Here is a 19,218-nt window from a genome sequence, read left to right on the forward strand (position 1 = left end):
TTTAAATCCTTTGAGTTCCCTTTCCAATATTGATTTTTAATCCATTCTCAAACCACGGAAATTGTTGGGCTTTAATTTCATTTTCAGAGTTTCTGTTCCCAGTTCAAAGGTTTTTGTTTTCATGAAATCTGGTTAAGCTGTTGAGTGTTTTGTCCTTAAAATTAAATCCTTTCAGATTTAGTTGATTAAGATAGCCTTACTGAAAGACAATACAGATCCAATTAAACAACATTAAGCCTGACAAATTGAAATTAACATTTTGGGAACATAAGTTTGCCAGTTATGATTATTAAAAGTGACGCTTTTAACTTTTCCCTTTCAAGCTTGACATATTGTCTAAGGATGTTGGCATTGTTATTGTTGTCTTGATGGCGTAGATGATGGCGATGTCATTCGGAAAGGGAAACGGAAAAAATCTAACTGTTAAAGAAAGTAATTGATACATAAAATTTCAACAAATTAACGTAAGCGAAATGCTTGTCAGATGATGGAAATGTTAGATTCATGAAAAACACAAATCAAGAGCTGAATATTCAGAGCAATATGAAGGTTACTGTTATCATCAATGTACAACTCAAACTCATCATCTTTTCCTAATGGCTCAAGGCACATCTAAATGTCACCTCTCTTTCATGGGTTTTCCGACAAATATTTTTCCGAATGGAAATTGATTTTAGTCATTCTAAACATTGAGTTGAAAAGCAATTTTACCAGTTAAAGCCTGGCTTGAAAAATTACACCTCTACAGATTTATCCTAATGGTTGCTGTGTAATGTGGTAGCAACATTTATTAACTATGAAAAAATTGGGTTAATCTGGTTTGAAGAGGAAAGTCATCAAAAAAATTGGCAAAAAATGGTGAAAAAATTGCCAGTTAACCTTGATTTGAGTGAACATGAAATTTTGTTGAGGCTTATTAAAGCCGAGAAATGTTGACATTCAGTTGTTACTTTTCATAATTGATTCACTCTTGAAACATGGGTTGATAAAGACAGATAAAGGTGATGAAGATTGGTTATGATGGAGATGGCGATGATAAAAAGTAAAATGGCAAGAAAAGATGTGGGATGGATGATATCGGAAATAAAGTTATCTCAACTTCCTAATTTAGTCAATTCTGGCTTTCTCTGAAGAAATTTTTCTGTCTTTTTTTGTCGATTCCCATCTCTATGCATTATCAATGGATTCACTTTTGAGGTCACAAGGATGATCATGATGACGAAGGGAAGAGAAGAAGAATAGGAAGAAGAAAAGATGAGAGAGAAGACTGAAAGAGAAAGAGAAGAAGAGAATTAGAACTTATAGTTAGCATGAAATTGGAAACTTACGTCCAGAAGAGGTAACGAATAGACGAGATTGGAGAAAGAGATGATAAAATAGACAGAGATGATTAAATGTTGAAGAAGATAAAGTCATATTTAGCTTGCATGGAAGGTGAATGAACTCTGACTGGGAACATTTTCAGAGAGTAAGAACTTTTCTATGAAAAATATCGATTCCAGTATTATTCTTAGTCTTGTAAGCATTTCATCATCAACTTTTGCTCCAATTCTGCAAACTCATTTTACCATTACAATTTACCTTGTAATCATCATTATCATCATCAGCGGAGGAATCAGCAACACTTGCTTCTCATGCTTATTCCCCTATTTTTAGCTCATTTTTTGTTCATTCCATCAGTTTGGCTCGTCAACTGCAATCAGGAATCAATGAATTTTTGTTTATTTTACCTTGATTACAGGGATGATGGTGAAAGAAAAGGTGATTATCTCCAATATCAATATCAATGGCTTTCCTTTTTTTCAAACACCATTAAGAGCAATTGGCACCACACCTAATAACCTGAGAATGGAAATGGAAAAAAGCTGTTAGTTTTTACATTTTAATTTTCACCTTCTTGACCTACCTTTAGTTGATGAAATTGCTTTGAAAAGATTCAGTTTTCATGCCATCAAATTTGATATCAATTTGATTCAATTTTTCCTTTTGCTCTGAAAATTGACAAAATTTTGAAAATATTGAAATTAGCTGTTTGTTTGGATGTCTATATACGAAGCCAAAAAGTATATTCAATAACCATTCCAGGATAAATTGGCTCGATCCAGGCAAGTGAATGGAAATTTTGCTTCGAGTTTTCAGCTGATCATGAAAATGGGATCGAAAAATTGTAGCAAATTGAAAGGTGGAATGAAATGAAATGGAGAAAAGAAATGAAAAAGAAAAATGTAATTACTTTTTTTTCAGTCAAATGAAATTTGTGAGAGTGAAAGATGAAATCTTGCAAGATGATTGACTGGATCATTGATGGAATCCAATTAATCAAAACAAGTTTTGTTGGCATTTTTACCTTTAACAGACACGTTTTTTAACCTCTTTATCAACTATCAATACAATCAAGAGTCAATTAGATTGAAAAGAAACATGTAAACTCATGATTCACGAGTAGGAAAAATGGACGCAACAATAGGAAAAAGGCAATTGTAACAAAATAGACATTGATTGATAATAACTTCATCCATTGTCCATACCATGTGCAAAACACTAGCATTACACCACAAAGAATCAAATTAAAATGCCAAAAACTGTGAAGTAATCCAAAATGAAAGCTAACTATTAAATAATAAATACAAGAAAAAAAAACTTTATCACTTATGCAATAAGACGATGAAAATTAAGCAAAAAATTTATTTTGATTCTCATTCCGTAAAGCTAGTGACATCTCGCGTCGAAAAATCAAAGGATAAAAAGTAAAGCTCCAAATTTGAAGAGTTAATTGAAACAATATATTAATAGTTATCATTATCAAATCAGTTAAGAACAAATATTGATAATTTGATTCTGATAAGGGAATGGTCTGAATTTTTAAGATAAGTTTGCTTGAAAATTCAAGATAGCTCAATGATGGAGGCTCAAGTATCAAATTGCATAAACAATTCTAAAAAAGCTTCAGAATGAAATGTTTGGACTGAAATAAGAATAATTATGAACAATTGAAATGAATCGATGTGCTATCAATAAAATTGAACATTTAAGCTTCATCGATATGAATCGATGAACATTATCGATGACGATGATGATTCGATAATAGAATCGTTTTTCATCGTTTTTCATCGATCTCAATCGTTTCTCATCGATGAAATTGATAGATCGATGATCAGTTCAAATTATTGTATTTACCAAACGATGTTTAAAGTGATTTATGGATAAGCTTTTATTGTCATCATCTGAAGCTTGACTTGGATTTCGTGGTAAACAGTGCTAAATCTAATTGCAATCAGTGGTCCAACACAATAATTATGATAACAGTGTTACCATTAAATTGCCATTTTCCCTGTTGTTGTTTGGTTCACTCGAGGATTTGTTTGCGTTTGTTTGGTCCATTTTATTGAGATGCACAGATTAACGAACTTTAAAGTTAAAAATAGATTTGGTGACAATTAATCAACTGGTGCTTCTACAAGTGTTTTACAATTGTTAATGACATTGAATGTAATCATGGATGGTGACGATAATGATTTCTGAATTCATTATGTTGATTGGTTTGTTAACAATTGCAAGAAAAATATTGGACTTTTCACTTGCCTTACCTCACAATCAAATGTTGCTGCTTTTGTTGTTGTTATGGGTAATTAACATTCTCATTAATATTATGTTGATCAGTTTGAGATGATTCGCTTGGGAAACGCAGAAGATAATCAAGCTTATCATCAGTTTTGTCTGAAGATGAAAGTTTAGTCATACATAATGTATCATCCGACTTTGTATCTCTTTCCCTCCTGCTTTTACCCGCCATTACTTTTCAACGGATTAATGATTTTAACAAAAGAGATCAGTTTCACCCATTTTTACAATCTCTTTTTAACTTTTCATTTTAAAATTTCATTTTTTCAGATTATTTTTCCTACCTGATCATTCATTACAGTTGGTGAAATATGTGTCCTTTTGTCTCATATGGCTACAAGTGATAATCCTGACGGCCAGCTAAATCTTTCAATGTGTATTTACTAGTCCACATGATTTACAGTCTTATTATTGTATGATTTGATTTTCAAGATTTCACTTGATTTTGTGATTGCTGTGTAATCCAGTTTATTCAAGTTCACCTACTAACTGAAAATCCATTGAAGGTAAGTGTTCTTGTTTCAATCCAATGTTTCAATTTCAATGTTTCCTCTTCTAATCCTAATGAATTAGCCCTTTTTGCCTAAACATTTGTTGTGAATCCGTTGAAATTTTAAAAAGACAACATTCCGTGCAAAAGATCCTCTAATTTTCATTCAGCTATGTGAATTGTAAAGCGATTAAAACTATTTTGTTCATCCACTAGACAAGAATCGCCGGGAGATAATCCAGGATAACCTCAAACCTGTTGAGGTTGAAAAGGTATCCGTAATGTCATGGTTAAATTACTGACCTGAAATAAGTGATACTTACTATGTAAGTACTTATCTTCGATTCAATTTTCAGTGCATTCCGCAGAATTGATGATTAGTTTTGTAACTTATTTATTTGAATCTAACTTGGAATTTTATTTTCTTTTTATTTCTTTAGTTTTGGCAACTCATTTCATATTATTACTGAGTTTACCTCGATCGGACTCAAAATGAAACCATTGGACAGCAAGTTGATCAACTTGAACCTTATCATCGTTATTAGTTGTTTTATTTTATATGCAAATGCTGAGACGGGTAATGTGTTGGACAATGGCTCTAATACAAGTGACGATAAACAAATGTTAAAATTAATCAAATCATTGTTCATAAATCAAAAGGCTACTCCTCGATTAACATTAGACTTTTTGGCCGATCCAGCTTTATTTGTGTCAATATTACATGCTCTTGAAGTTGCTTATTGGTCAATGCCATTTGGCTTCTTATTAATGCCAATAATTAATCTGTTTCGAATGCCAAATCGACGACAATGGAAAAGATTTTTAATGTTATCAAGATCTTTGAGACGAAGTGATTTAAATCGTTATCAAGAAAATCTTATAAAAGCTATGGAAAGGTACTCAATTGACCACGACAATTAAAAAACCCAAATCACAAAGCTATCCTGAAATATTGACATAAGTTGACAGCCAGTCAATTAGCTACACGCCAGCTAGTAATGAGTGGAAAAAGATTTTTTGATTGAGCTTTTTAAATTTTATTATTGAAATAAATAATTCAATGAAAAATTGGAAAAATATCAAATTGATTTATTTATCAACGAAATTATTCTCAAATTATCCCTTTACAATCAATGGACAAACAAAAGAAACTTAAACATACACTTGATTGGGAGGCCAATTTGAGTAAATTTTCAAAACACCATTGGCCAGACAAAGATAATTACAGTTTTTTATTCATATGACAATGATTAATCTCATGGAGGAAAGGCAATTGATGTACAAATTAAACTCTGAATTTTAATTGTACTCAGAAAAACCAAATATTAGATTGTATCTGATTTCAGTGTCAAGAGCTGACAATTTGAAAAGCCTCGACAGTTTCACATTTTCAAATGAGGGAAGATTTTTCTGATGATGAATTGGTCACTGGATTGACTGAAATTAACGGAATTTTACAAAAATTGGCAAAAAAATGGACGGCAATAATGATAACATTCAATTTTCTGACATCTGAATTTGCTGAGTTTCATTTTTAACTGATATGAGGTTGATAATTGGATTCTTGAGTTTTCAACATTCCATGTTTAAACTATTGAAATGAGCTCTCTGTACTTTACTAAATTGATTCTGAGCGGTTTAGATGAAATGATTGGCAAAGGTAAGATGAAATCTGAAAAGGTAGATCTTTATCCCAATGGTATGATTTTTTGAGATGATTATCTGGTATGATGAAAATGTAAAGATGAAATTGGCATGTAATTTGCTTGCAGAAATGGCAAGTCAGTTAATGACAAAAAAGAGGTGAACAAAGGAGATCAATGAAAACAACTGGATTTAGGTGCAAAACCATTGGAAGAGAGGAATTAGCGTTGCTTTTCGTTGGGTCCCGATCATGTCTCAATATAAATACGATAATGATAATGATGATGTGATTGTCACTCCATTTTTTGTGTCCTTCTTTGATTGATACTTTAACGATTAACATTTCTGTGAAATTAGCACTCTCTGTGTCACAGACTCTATGAGTGTATTACAAGACATAAGGCAATATTGGATGCAAATATTTACATTTTTATAATACAATCGCACATAACTAGTTGCTTAATAAATTATAACTTAAATGGTTCTCAAGTTTCTCGATTTCTAGAATCGATTGTTTTTCTGTCCACTAAGGAAACAACAAAAACAACAGGTAAACAGCAAGGCCAAAATTTGACATCCAATCAGAGTCATTCCAATTAAAATGAGATAAGTCCATTTGTCTCCAACAAAAGCATCCAATTTATGGAGACATCCTTCATTGTTAATACTGAACTTTTTGCTCTCCAAATTGTCCATGGTTATACCTTTACGAGCAACTTCACAATCGGGTGCACCAACCCGACAACAGGAGGCTGGAACAGAAAAGGCAATGGACGATCGATCCTTTCCAATGCCAATCTCCAGTTTGGGTCGATTTCCCTGATTATAACGAGACACTGACCAGTCAGTTAAATTTCTGGCTCCACAACATTGCATGTCCTTTTGAAGTCTATCAATGACTACTTCGGTTGTCGGTCGAGTCAAATTTCCTCGATAATTTTCTCGAATCATCTTTTGTAAGCTTGTCTGAACCTTTTCAGAGACATCAGTCCGATACTCGTTGCTCCACCAAACTGCGGCTCCACAAGCAACTCCCATTGTAATACAAAGTAAAATGTACTGTAAGAGAAGAAAAAAAATATGAAAATTAGTAAACTTGAATTTCATTAAATTCAATCAAAATTGATTGAGATTGATTAGGTTATTGATCATATTTGGTAGCAGCAAAACCAACCTCATTTTAAAAGCCTAACAACAATTTAAAGTTTCATTATTCAATGCCTTTACCAAATATGTGTAGGCAGACTAATTGATGATTTCAAGTGAATAAATAATGTTGATTGTGGACAGTTTACTCTGCCTTTTATGAAATCAAATTTTACCATGTTAAGCACTTGTAATTTGTTTTTTCCTGTCAAATTAACCATTTTTAGACAATTCACTTTAAATCATTGATCATAAATTCAATAATAAACTTCAAACAATTTGAAAAACCTTCAACTGTTAAAGGTTAAATAATGAGAAATTAAATTATCGTAGGTTTTTTGATCATCAAATCCTCCAAAACCATTCCGTCTAGAAATTTCGTCTTTTAATCAACCAAGTAAACTGGATTGAAATACCGATGCTGACAATAATAATCAATCTTAAATAATCTAAATCTTAACCCAATTAAATTGAATGCAAACTAATAATCAGTGAAAGACAATCGATTTCAGTGAGAACCAAAATGAGCTTCAAAATATTGACATTGCAAGTTGAAACTAAATTATAAATAACTATTGAATTGGCGATCGTAAGGAATCTGTCAAGCAATTTGTAATCAAAAGAAGCAAAAACTCGAAATTAATAATGATTAAAACCTAAAGTTATTAAAGTAAATTGTTGAATGTGATAATGCAACCATTCATAATGAATAAATGCTTTTTCAATGTATAAATCCATTTCAATTGTTTCACTAACACTTTTTTTCTCAATCGGACTGTTTTAATAATAAGCAATTTTTTTCTCTCCTTTTTCATCATCTAATTGTAATAAATTGTGATTAACTCTACTGATGAATTAAAGTAAACGCAACAGTAACAACAATAATAACAACATACAACATAAAATAACCGGTTAAGGTTGACCCCAATCAACTATCATGTTCATTAACTCTTCTCCTCTCCAATGATTATTATAATTATAAGATGATGATGATGATGATGATGATGATGGGTCAAGACGGTGGTTAAATCAACTTACAGTTCCAAGAAGACAAGTACTTTCTCTGATTGCTCCACAACAACCAAGGAAACCAACGAGCGTCATAACTGCACCAAGAATGATTATCAGGAAAAATGGTGTATCAAAGAGTCCTTGAGTATCTTCAAAATTAACATAATTGTGACTTTCAGCATAGAGCAAGATTGAAAATCCAAGTATAGCAACACCAAGAAGCTGTTGATGAAACAAATATTTAAATTAAAGCAAATTGTATAAATAATTATTGTCAATGTTTACAGGTTCAGCTAATCAACATTTTACCCTTAAAATAAATAACTTCTGAAGGGAACATGAAAGAACAGAAATTTTGTACAATTTTATAAACTTGACTAGTAAATCACTTGAAATTGACTTGTAAAGATGGTCAGTTTTGGTCTGATTCATGAAGTGGAGTTTGATCAAGTCAATTGATTAATCATTGATTCTTTTAACCTCTGAACTTTTTGTCTATTCATAGTCTATGATGCTCTGAAGAGGAGTTTTCGGAAGTAATTTATCCTTTCTTTAACCGGTTTGAGCGGAACCAGGCGAGAAGTTTTTCTGGTTTCAAATTACTACTTTCATTACTTGAAACAAGACCATTAAGAGTAAAGAGCAAAGTGACTTTATTTGTGACTTATTTTAATCATTTAAAACCTTGTTAAGTTGAACATGAAAAGTCCATAAATTTCAAGTGAATCAGTTCAATTAGGTAAATTGTCATTGATATTGTTGATATTGAATATTGCCAATCAATAAATGTGTTTCCTTTTATAGACTTTAAAGTCTTAAGGCTAAATTAATTGAGACAATTCATGAAAATGAGATTTGTTTGGTTCTTTCTTCTCAACTTTTGCTAATGTAAATCTTGAAGTAAATTAAGTTAATTGTTGATTTTTCTTGCATACATATTGGTGTAAAAAGATGTAATTTAAGTTCAATGGAAAGAGTTGAAGTTTGGATGAGAATAGAAAGTTTAGTGAATGTGAAAAGATTAATGTTAGAATGATTGAACCCAACCTGGAAAGAAACAGGGTGAGTTCAGGGAAAAAAGGGCATTATAAATCAAAATGTATAGCTAAGCATGATTGTAGCAATTTGCAAATGATTGAAACAAATAACATAAACAACGTTGTTAGATACAAAAGTAACGATGAAAATACGGCAAAAATAAACATAAATTGTTGATAAGGTTTGCCCTTTTGTTGATTAAAACCCAAAAATTTAAACCAATCATGATAAACAAAATAATAATGATGTTAACAATAAGCCAAACCAAAGCCAGTCACTCGAACCAGTGATTAACTATTGATTATGTTGCTTTAATTGTGACTTGGAAACTTGTAAATTAGCATCAATTTTTGGTCAATAACCAAAGAAAAGTGTGACGATTAATTGACTGAAAGCAGCTTTTTGCTAGTCTAGAAAGATTTGCCTTTTAGTTTTGGTGAGTTTAGCTTCGGTAAGTTTTACGAAGTCTGTTTAGAGCTAAAATGTTGTGGAAACGTTTTCGCCTTTCAAACGTTTTCTTTGTTCAAGGCTAAGGTTAACTTGAATTACATCCGGTCTCACTGTTGGTCATAACGATGAGGATCAAGATGAGGATGCTACAAGGGAAGTTATGCTTTAGTTTCCAGTCATTTTGAGGGTTAAATGTTCAACTTTTGTCTCTTTGAAAAACATTTTTTTCTCATTCTCAATGAGCGAAGAGACAAAATGTAAAATCAAGAGCCACGCGAACAGTGAGAGGAGGAAGAGGAACAAGGATGATGAGGATAGAGATGAAGATAAGTGATGGGAAAGGCGAGTTGGGAGAGATTTAAGTTTTTGATGAAATTCGAGGAATGTTGAGTCTACAAAGTGATGATTTTTAACAGCTCAACAATGATATAAATTGTAACTTGGAAAGCTTATGCAATGGCCAAAGCGTAAAATGTTTGCTTCGGCGAAGACTAAATAAACTGTAATCAAATTTACATGATACAATGAATTTTACTTTGTCTTAACATTGGCTTCAGGAAATGGGTAATTTGGGTAACTTGGGTAAAAACACTGGCTTCAATTACAAAGTCACTGAGTCAGAATTTTGTTGATCCAGATGGATAACATTCACCTTGAGATGGAAAAATAACAAATGAAAAATTGGTATCAACTGTTGAACTTTGAGTTGAACAATGATTGAACAAGGTGTTGATGACATATTGACACATCAAGTTGGTGCAAGTTTAATAATCAATTGTATCGTTAAAATGATTGAAAACCAACAATCGTTAACATTGGCCTTCAATTGCATCTGCTTCGACATTTTCATGTAAACATTAAGCATCAATAAATTATATTTAGTAGCAAATTTAGACAGGTAATTGGTTTAACTCATGACAATTAAGTGAAAATATGTAAAACTGAAGGCCAAGGTGAAGCCAACCGTTCATTGATTTATTCAGTTTTCTCAGTCGTTTCCGAAATTGCCGCAATTTATGAAACAAATTTCATTGTAATCTTGAAGGTTTTTGTTGGTAAACAAAATAATTGTCAATTTTTGGTAAAACAACCTAAAAGAACCTAATATTCTTTGAAAGACTGGATCCATATTCTGAATGAATTCGTATTCTAATTTTTTGGAACAATCTCCTTTTCACAGAATTGAAATTTATTAAGAAAACATTTGATCAATTTTTAATCTGAAAAATTGTTTCAAAAACCAGAAATGAAAAATGACTTTAAAAAATGTTTCTGGTTAGGCTTAAGAATTGACACTTTTAAATGACTTCATGATGGACATAATGGACTCGATTGATTGGCAACAAACTTTCGATTTTTCAGGCCATTTCATTTCATTGATTGTTCTACTTGTGGTTATCTGTACAATTTAATTGCAGTGCACAATTTATACAAAAACTGGACTATCCGTCAATTAATCTTGATAAATTTGCTTTTTTCTGGTTAAAGACACAATTTTTTGTATCTTCACCAACAGCATCTTTAGCCAATTTATGATGTTAATGAAGTGGGTTGAAAAGGAGGTCCGATTGAATGGCCAATGATACATTAATGATGAGTATTTAAACTTTTATTCAATTGTTGATTAGACAATTGTCAAGACTAGTTGACATTTTTTGGTGTACTTTTGATAAAGCTCAAGTTTCCGTTTGAAGCAAACATCAGATAACAGTTTCATGTTGTTCATCACTACTTTCATCCTAAACATGTGAGTATTTTCATTAAAATTTATGTTATTATATTTTTTAAATATACAATTGAACTGAACAGTTAACTCAATTTGCAAACTTGCTTAATTTGTATGATTGAGTCTAAAGGTGCAAATGAGTTGAATTGGATTAACTAAACTTTTATTAATCAAGAAAATTTGCTTGAGCAAAATTGATTATATTCACTTTCAATTGGAAAACATAATCATAGTGTTAATTAGACCATACAAAATGATAATCAATTACAATTTACAAGTAAATCCAGTAAAATGTTTTCTTTTCAATGTCAACTGATCCAGAACTTTTACCAATTTTGAAAAGCTGTCGTTATATTAATAAACATCTGAGAAAGTGATTGTTATCAAGTTATCAATTAGTTAAAACAGTTGAACAATTAGATAACAAGTTGACTAGCAAATGCAAAATGCGTTAATTGTAATTAGATTAAGAGATTTAGATCTTAAGCAGTTGAGGAATCAAAGTTGAACCAGGATTCATCATAGAAACCAAATTGACCCAATTGAAGCTGATTAAATCTAATTAATCATTTTAATCAAAACCATTAAAATGTTTCATGTTAACAGAAAAGATGAGTTGATTGTTTTAGATATACTTTGCTTTAATTACTTCCATTTGATTAATTACTGATCGATGCCAAGCTAATCAAATCATTTAGAAAACAATTAACTCTGTAAAAAATTGATTAACTTATTTTCATTAAAATCAAATGCAACAGCCAACAATCATTAGCACAATTTACCAAAATTCATAACAAACATCATTTGTTAATGGACTCAAACTGACGAATTGAGTAAATGTTGAAAAATTAATGTTGAGTAAATTGTCAACAATTATACAAATGATTGAAACTTAAACAATACTGTGATTGAAATGTTTCTCAAAACTCATGATTTGCAAGTTGAGGATAAAATATTTTCAATTGTTATTAATAACAATTGTAAACAATTTTGTACAATTTGTTTAAGGAGTAAACACTCTTTTAAATGCAAACTATTGATGGATGTTAGCCAAAAGGAAGGGAAAAAAAGGTCTTCATTTAAATCAATAACTTCATGATAACTCTCAACAGCAGGCAACATCAATCATACAGAATCGTGTTTACAGCTGAACTTTTGTTAAATGCTTTGAAAGCAATCAACTTGACCATAACCAATTTAATAACAACAAAGTAAACCACCAACATTAAACAATACAAGAACAGGGAAATGTTACAATCAGATTGTAAAACATGCATCAAGTGTGAGTTAATTGTAAAACAGCAACTAAGTAATTAGCAAATTGAGAAAAATCTTGATTAGCCATTAATGGCCAGTTTTCAAACAATTTACCAGATAACATCAAAAAGTGTTATTTTTAAACGAATTTTCAATTTTTCCAAAATCGAAACCAATGTTGATGGTTGTTATCAACTAATACTATTGATTATGAATCGAGCAGTTTCAATCGAAGTGTCAAATGACTATTGACTTTTGAGTCCTTTTGATTCAGTTGATTAAATTGATGATGTTACTGAGCTAGTTGAGTGATAATGAGTTGAAGGAGTGAAAATAGATGAAAAGATCAGGAAAAGCTTTTAAATTTGTTGGTTAACTTGAAAACAATGGATAACGAGAACGGGTTTATATTTGGCCTCTACTCTTAAGGAATCTTATCAATAGGTTATTTAACTTTTAAACGGTTTTACAGGTAAAAAAAAGAGATTTTGATTGATTGATGAATCAAGTTGATACTTTCTCTCCATTTTACCTCTAATATGGACCTTTATTGTGTTCGGTCAATGGAACCAAACATTGGGTTAGAAAGATGAACCCAAATTGATGCCAAACTGTGAAAGTGACAGATTTAAACTTTCCTTGATTCAGATAAGATTTACCTTGATCATCATCTAATCAACCAATATCATCGTTTTAAGTAAACATTTAAAATCATCATTTTCATCGTTGCCTACAATTGATCACTTTGATCATTGTGTGGTTCACAAGTTGAATGATGATCAATTAACAAGTGATTATTAATGGAAGTTGATAAGTGTTTAGCTGATTGTTTCAAGGCAAGTCATCATGTTTACAATGGAAATATTTGTGATTCTATTGACATGGAAATTAAGTTGAAAATTCAGCTTCAAGTTCAAGTTTGCTGCCAAAATATCAATATTTATTTTAAAAGTGATAGTTAATTTTTTTTCTTCTGTTAATAATTCTGTTGAGTTCACCATGAATTTGTCTACTGTTTTCAAAATGCTTTTAATTTATATTAACTTATTGTATTTAATGGCGGGTTCGAGCACTAAACAATCAAGACAAAAGCGTGATTTACTGCTTCCAAGGCAGTTTCCAGTGAATCCAATGACGGGACTTATGATGCTTTTACCTTTGGCCTTAGCTTTGCGTAAAAGTCGAAGTTTTACTCTTCTTTTACCGATTCCAGTACCGTAAGTAACAGAGTTGATTATTACGACAATTTGTTCATTCTGAGTCAAAACATTTTTATGAGTTTCCCTTTCAACAGATGGTTGAGTAACATTGAAAGGTCGAGAATTGTTTCAACTCAAATCATGCCAATTGATTGATTAAACAGTCGATCAAGTTAATGTGCAAATGATAGTTGGATTGATGAGGTAAATTAGTCTTTACTTTGCGAAATTTTTTCAAGTTTTTAGGAAATGATGATTTTAACCTGAATTATGTTACAAGTTGTGAACATTAATTAGTGTTAAAATAACATCATCTGGAAGATTTCATGGTTTTTATTGGTGTAAACTAATCAAGACTACCAATTTAAAGGCAATTAGCAGGGTAAAATACAAAAGATTCAAAATTAGGTTCAGTGTTTGTTATATTGGATTGTATAATTGGGTTCAAATGAATGCTATTTTGGGATTATGTTTACAGCATTTTGTTGTTATAATCATTATTCAATAAGTAATTGAAAGAGTTTTAAATATCAAATTTAGTTAATACAAATCGTCAGGCTTTATGCAATAGAAACAAGGAAATTTCATTTTTTTATCATCGACTTGGCAAAAGGTCAAACCAACTATTCAGATTATAAAGGTTAAGTTGATTACGAGCCAAGCAAACTTAATGCCAATCGCTAAGTTAATGCAATTAGGAAATCGTTCAATTGATTGGAAAATATTGCAAAATCGCTAAGAATTTTATTCAGAGTTTCATGCAAATTGAGAAGATTTTCAAAAAATCGAAAATCTATTTGTGGCCATTGATCGAAGTAAATTGCAATCTGAATTATTTAGTTGATTCTAAGAAACTTGAACTTGCTGAAAAATTCCATGAGTTTCAAAGTATTTTAAGTTAGATGCATGTTTAATTCATTTACTGAAATTTGATGAAACAGAAGTTGAATCAATTTAGATTTTAATTGTTTCTGAAATGATTAGTTTCTGGTTTTAATGATTAAAACAAAATTAATGGCTTCTAATGAGTTAAATAGGAAGAATGGATTGATTTGGAAAAAATCTGATCAGAACTTTAAAGGGAAAATCAATTAAAATTATAATTTTAGAATAAAATTTGCGGTAAAAACAATGAAAGCTGAAAATGGATGGTGAAAAAAGTAATCAAAGTGATGGAAAGGTGGACAAAAAGTGATTCTAATCAAAGATAGATTAAAAATTTGATTTAAAAGTAGAGCTTTGAACAAAAAAAAGTGTCAACTTAATCATTGAATTAGGGCTAAAATAATGAGAATGGTGGCAAAGAGCAAGAAGATTGAGTTTGAAATTGAAACAAAAGGTTTGATCAGATGAAAGACTGAAGATGATCTCAATTGAAAAGTTTGATGGTGAAGAGTGTTGAAAGATCAACAGTTAACTGTTTGGATTTGCAATTGCAGTTTAACGTTTCTAAATCTGTTTCTAATTGTGTTAATGGTTTACTTTGATTGTATATTTAAACTTCAATGGCATTTATTGGGCCACTTGTAAATACATGGTTACTTCAATATCTATCATTATGGCGTAATAATGGGTTAAACTTTATCAACAGCATGAGGAATCAACAACAGCCACCAGTTTACGAGAAGCAAGGTGGTAAAGGAGATCTAATGTTGATGATGATGATGATGATGACAATGATGAAAAACATGGAAGGTAAACCATCTCATCCATGGGGTGTATCAAGCAACTGGCCACCACCACCAACAGGTAACCCATGGCCAGCACAACCAGCCAAAGATCCATGGCCAACAACAACACCAGCACCAGTAAAGGATCCTTGGCCATCGCCGGTTAAAGACCCTTGGCCTTCACCACCAAGTGATCCATGGACAACGACAACACCAGCACCCGATCCGTGGGCAACTAAACCGTCCAACCCTTGGGATAGTAAGCCAAGTGATCCATGGGCAGCAAAGCCAAGTGACCCGTGGGCCACGAAGCCAAGCAACCCATGGGAAGCCAAACCGAGTAACCCTTGGGATCAGGGTGGTGATAAAGGTGGTGGCAGTTTTTGGGATAAATTGAAAGCGGCTAATCCATGGGACAAGTTGAGAGCGGCCAACCCTTGGGACCAGGGCAATAAGAAGGGTGGAAATCCTTGGGATCAATTGAAACAAACTAATCCATGGGATCCAATTGATGATGCTAAACGTAAAGTAGCTGCTGATTTTGGTTATGGAGACATGACCAATGCTCAGTATACTGCGATGATGAACCAAATGGCTGAAATGTTGAAATATTACATGAAAAATGTGACTACAACACCAGCACCTGGAGGCAAAATGTAAGTTTGATAAGATGCTTCATTGAGTTTCCAACTTCAATTGAATTGGCATTTTTACTTGTTTTACTAAACTAAAGTAATACTAAACCTAACACAGTATAAATAACACCTTCACAAAGTAAGACCTTTTCTTTCTTTTCTTATTTAAAAATATTTAACTCTTTGGACAATTTAATTTAAACATATATTTTACTTTTTAATCCGTTTCTTAATCAGTGAGGATTGTCCGAAGTGTAATGTTCAAGTTAACATTAACAACTCAAATGCTTCACCAAGACACAATCAAACTCAATCAACCAGTTATGGAGTCAAAAAGCGAACCAAAGAGGCAAAGATTAAAGCTGCACCAAGTGACCCAAGTGAACCTGAAGCACCTCCTGAAGATGATGCAGCACCTGTTGATGGCGAAGAGCCTCCATTGGAACCCGTAGATCCTGATGATCCAAATGGTCGACCCGTTCAAGAAGATCCTACAATGGACGGAGTTTTAGGTGGAGGCGAGGTTGACTTGGATGGTGATGGATTACCAGATCCTTTGGGTCAACAATTTACCCGATATGGAAGGCAGAAGCAATACCTGGCCAGGAAACGTAAAGATCAAGCTCGACCTCGTCGACTTCGTGGCCATACACTTGGATCTTCAATGATACTACCTCATGAGCCTTACAATGGTGTACGATATGCTGTACCAGTAAAACAAGGTCAACACTTATCAGCCATTCAACGGTATCAATCTTCAGGCGCTCCTTTACCTTCATTGCCCATTGCAGGACATCCAATTGTACTTGCACCTCATCCAAGTCCAGTTGTTCCCATTGTACAACCTGGTTACACCGACCGAACACTTGCTTACACCCAAGGTTTATCAGGTAACTATGGTCAACAGTCTATCCCTGGACATTTATTACCATCTCAAAATAATCAAGGCCCGGCTGTTGTGCGATTTGTCCCTGTTAGACCAGTCGAGTCAACCGACTCAAGTTATGGTTACATTAACCAGTTTGGTCAGAAAATGGGCCAATCGCAGAGCAAGACACAACATAGTTCATCAACTGATCAAATAGATAAGTCTAAATATGAAATATTCAGAAATTCTGAGTCCCAAAGAGATCTTGATTACTTGACTGAATCACCAAATTATCCAAAAGGCTCAAGTCAAGGTGAAACAATGTCAACTAATAATGAAATGACCGAAGATGTGATTATTGAGAAACCAGTTTTGGGTAAACCACCGCCGGTGCATAAAGCACCAATGGAGTATAAACTGTTTACTGGTGGAAATGATAGGCCAAGTCAACCATTAACATCGTCACCGCAGCCTCCGACAACTCCGTCAACATCATCAGAGTCAATTAATGCAGCTAGAGTGGAATCAAGAATGGATTATCAAGATTCAAATTTGCCAATGATGATGGATAAACCAATTTATGTTCAACAACAATCTGAATCCAGACAAAAGTTGAATGAAAATGGTAAAGATTCATTCAAAGCCTTGAATAAGGTGATTCGAGAACCGACACCGACACCATCAGCATCTCAACCAAAAGCGATCTCTTTGATGGAAACCTCATCATTACCTCCAGGAAGACATAACTTTCGTGCCAATGGCCTTTCACCATCAACTTTATCAATATCAATGTTATCAGAAGCGCCATCAACAGAGACCACCTTTTCAACCAGGTCCAACTTTCGTGTCAATGACCGGTCTAAACTGTTTAGACCGGACTCTCTTGATCCATCCTCTTCTAATGGAGTCAAAGATTCCATTAAACTATCATCATTATCAACATCAAAACCTTTCAGCAATTATTCAAGAAATGATACACTCTCCAATTCAACAACAACCTTCTATTCATATCCATTATCTATTGAATCATCCTCATCCCCATCAACATCAAGCTTTTCAACGTTTCCAATCAACTCCTTTTCAGAGTCCATATCAGTTGAAAATGGATCACAGTTGGCTGATAAAGTTGAAAAATACGATTCATTTGTTGATCAAAAAAATGATCTCAGGGTTAATCAAGAAAATGGTACTTATCTTTGGAAAGAAATTAGCGATAATCTTGACTCGATTAACAATAGCAATTATAATTCGAAGCTTTCTGATAAAACTAATCCAACGACGACCATTGCTATGGACAGGTTAGAAAATGATTTCAAAGAAAAAGCTAGCAAATTATCAGAAAATTGATACACTTTCAGCTAGCCAAATGATTAAAAAACATGATAATTTAAAGATGTCATCAATAAAGTACAAGAAAATTTGGGTTTATCAATTTGGAGCGTTACAGATTAATCAAAAAGCGACTAATAAGAAACAAAATGAGAGCAGATTTGAAAAAAAACTTGCATCAACATTACCAATGGAAAAATGCGAAAAAAAATTGTAAGTGGTTTAAAGGTTAGATTACTTACAAAAATTTATCAAGATTAAAATTGCTTTATTTATAAACGATATAGTTTTAATCACTATTTGTAAAAAAATGTAAATTACTCTTTGGAATCTAAATGACCTTTCAGGTCCATATTAGGTCATTTCAAAGTCCACTCCTTTAACATAAAATCCTGTAAACTGTGACTCATAAAAAAGCTAAAAACACACTCAAAACATCATGTTCCATCAACAGTATTCATATCAAGAATAGAAAAGATGAAAACGACTTGACCAACAACCACTCAACACTCTGGTTATAATCAAACATCAACAATATCATGACCATCAACATAGACAAAATTTGTAAATAAGAAACTGAATCTTGTACCTAAAAATTATCCCAAAAAGCAAGTTATAAATAAAAGCAAAACTTACCCAAAATATGAAATTGTAAATTAATACAATGTATTTAACACAAGAGATAACCATGATTTAAAGTTGCAAATTGATGATGTTACCAATGATGTTGAGTCCTGAGAAGGCAAAAAATGATGGATAACACGGGATGAGATGAAGGTAAAGAAATATTTTCTAATTTCAGTCTTTTCCGTTTCTTTAATCAATGAATCCTTTCAAGTGGAACTTAAATCAACATTAAAATAATACTCGGAAAAATAGTAATTTGTCAATTCACATCAACTTTTTTATTCGTTTGAAAAAAAGCACAGAATCAACAATTAACTTTGTTAACTAACAGCCAGACAAGTCATGAACTAATCACAACTTTTTTTACTTCAAAAATGAAGACCATCGGAACCTGCCATCTAACGGTAAGTAAGATTACTGTATTTCAGCTTTAACTGCAACTCCATCTAACGTTAGGTAATGAACTCTGAACATTCGGCTGAAAACGTGGATCATTTTTTTACTTTA

At 32.3% G+C, this 19,218-nt stretch overlaps 2 protein-coding genes and 2 long non-coding RNA genes across 5 annotated transcripts; 2 read left to right on the top strand and 2 right to left on the bottom strand.

Annotated features, from left to right (window-relative positions):
- Positions 1-749: 749 nt before the first annotated feature.
- Positions 750-2,667, bottom strand: LOC107365044 (uncharacterized). Of its 2 annotated transcripts, none has more exons than XR_016199670.1 (4): positions 2,348-2,667; positions 1,907-2,139; positions 1,329-1,842; positions 750-1,267 (listed from the first exon to the last, which is right to left on the bottom strand). It is a non-coding gene; the product is annotated as an uncharacterized LOC107365044 (long non-coding RNA). The 2 variants fall into 2 exon arrangements; XR_001569341.3 differs by having other exon boundaries at positions 1,582-1,842; positions 2,348-2,662.
- A 479-nt stretch (positions 2,668-3,146) lies between these two features.
- On the top strand, positions 3,147-5,574 carry LOC107364924 (uncharacterized). The gene is made up of 4 exons (XR_001569301.3): positions 3,147-3,625; positions 3,892-4,127; positions 4,328-4,437; positions 4,552-5,574. It is a non-coding gene; the product is annotated as an uncharacterized LOC107364924 (long non-coding RNA).
- LOC107364923 (CD151 antigen) lies at positions 5,180-19,042 on the bottom strand. Its single transcript, XM_015932374.3, has 3 exons — positions 18,721-19,042; positions 7,940-8,134; positions 5,180-6,814 (listed from the first exon to the last, which is right to left on the bottom strand). Exons 1-3 carry the CDS (start codon positions 18,772-18,774, stop codon positions 6,257-6,259), a joined length of 807 nt encoding a protein of 268 aa, XP_015787860.1. The 5' UTR covers positions 18,775-19,042; the 3' UTR covers positions 5,180-6,256.
- On the top strand, positions 13,905-18,992 carry LOC107364921 (uncharacterized). The gene is made up of 2 exons (XM_015932370.3): positions 13,905-15,908; positions 16,125-18,992. The coding sequence occupies exons 1-2, from the start codon at positions 15,088-15,090 to the stop codon at positions 18,100-18,102; spliced, it is 2,799 nt and encodes a 932-aa protein (XP_015787856.3). The 5' UTR covers positions 13,905-15,087; the 3' UTR covers positions 18,103-18,992.
- Positions 19,043-19,218: the final 176 nt, after the last annotated feature.

This window comes from Tetranychus urticae, chromosome 3 (genome assembly GCF_039701765.1).
Source record: "Tetranychus urticae isolate SD_2017Ah chromosome 3, NJAU_TeUrti_SD_1.0, whole genome shotgun sequence".
NCBI lineage: Eukaryota > Metazoa > Arthropoda > Arachnida > Trombidiformes > Tetranychidae > Tetranychus > Tetranychus urticae.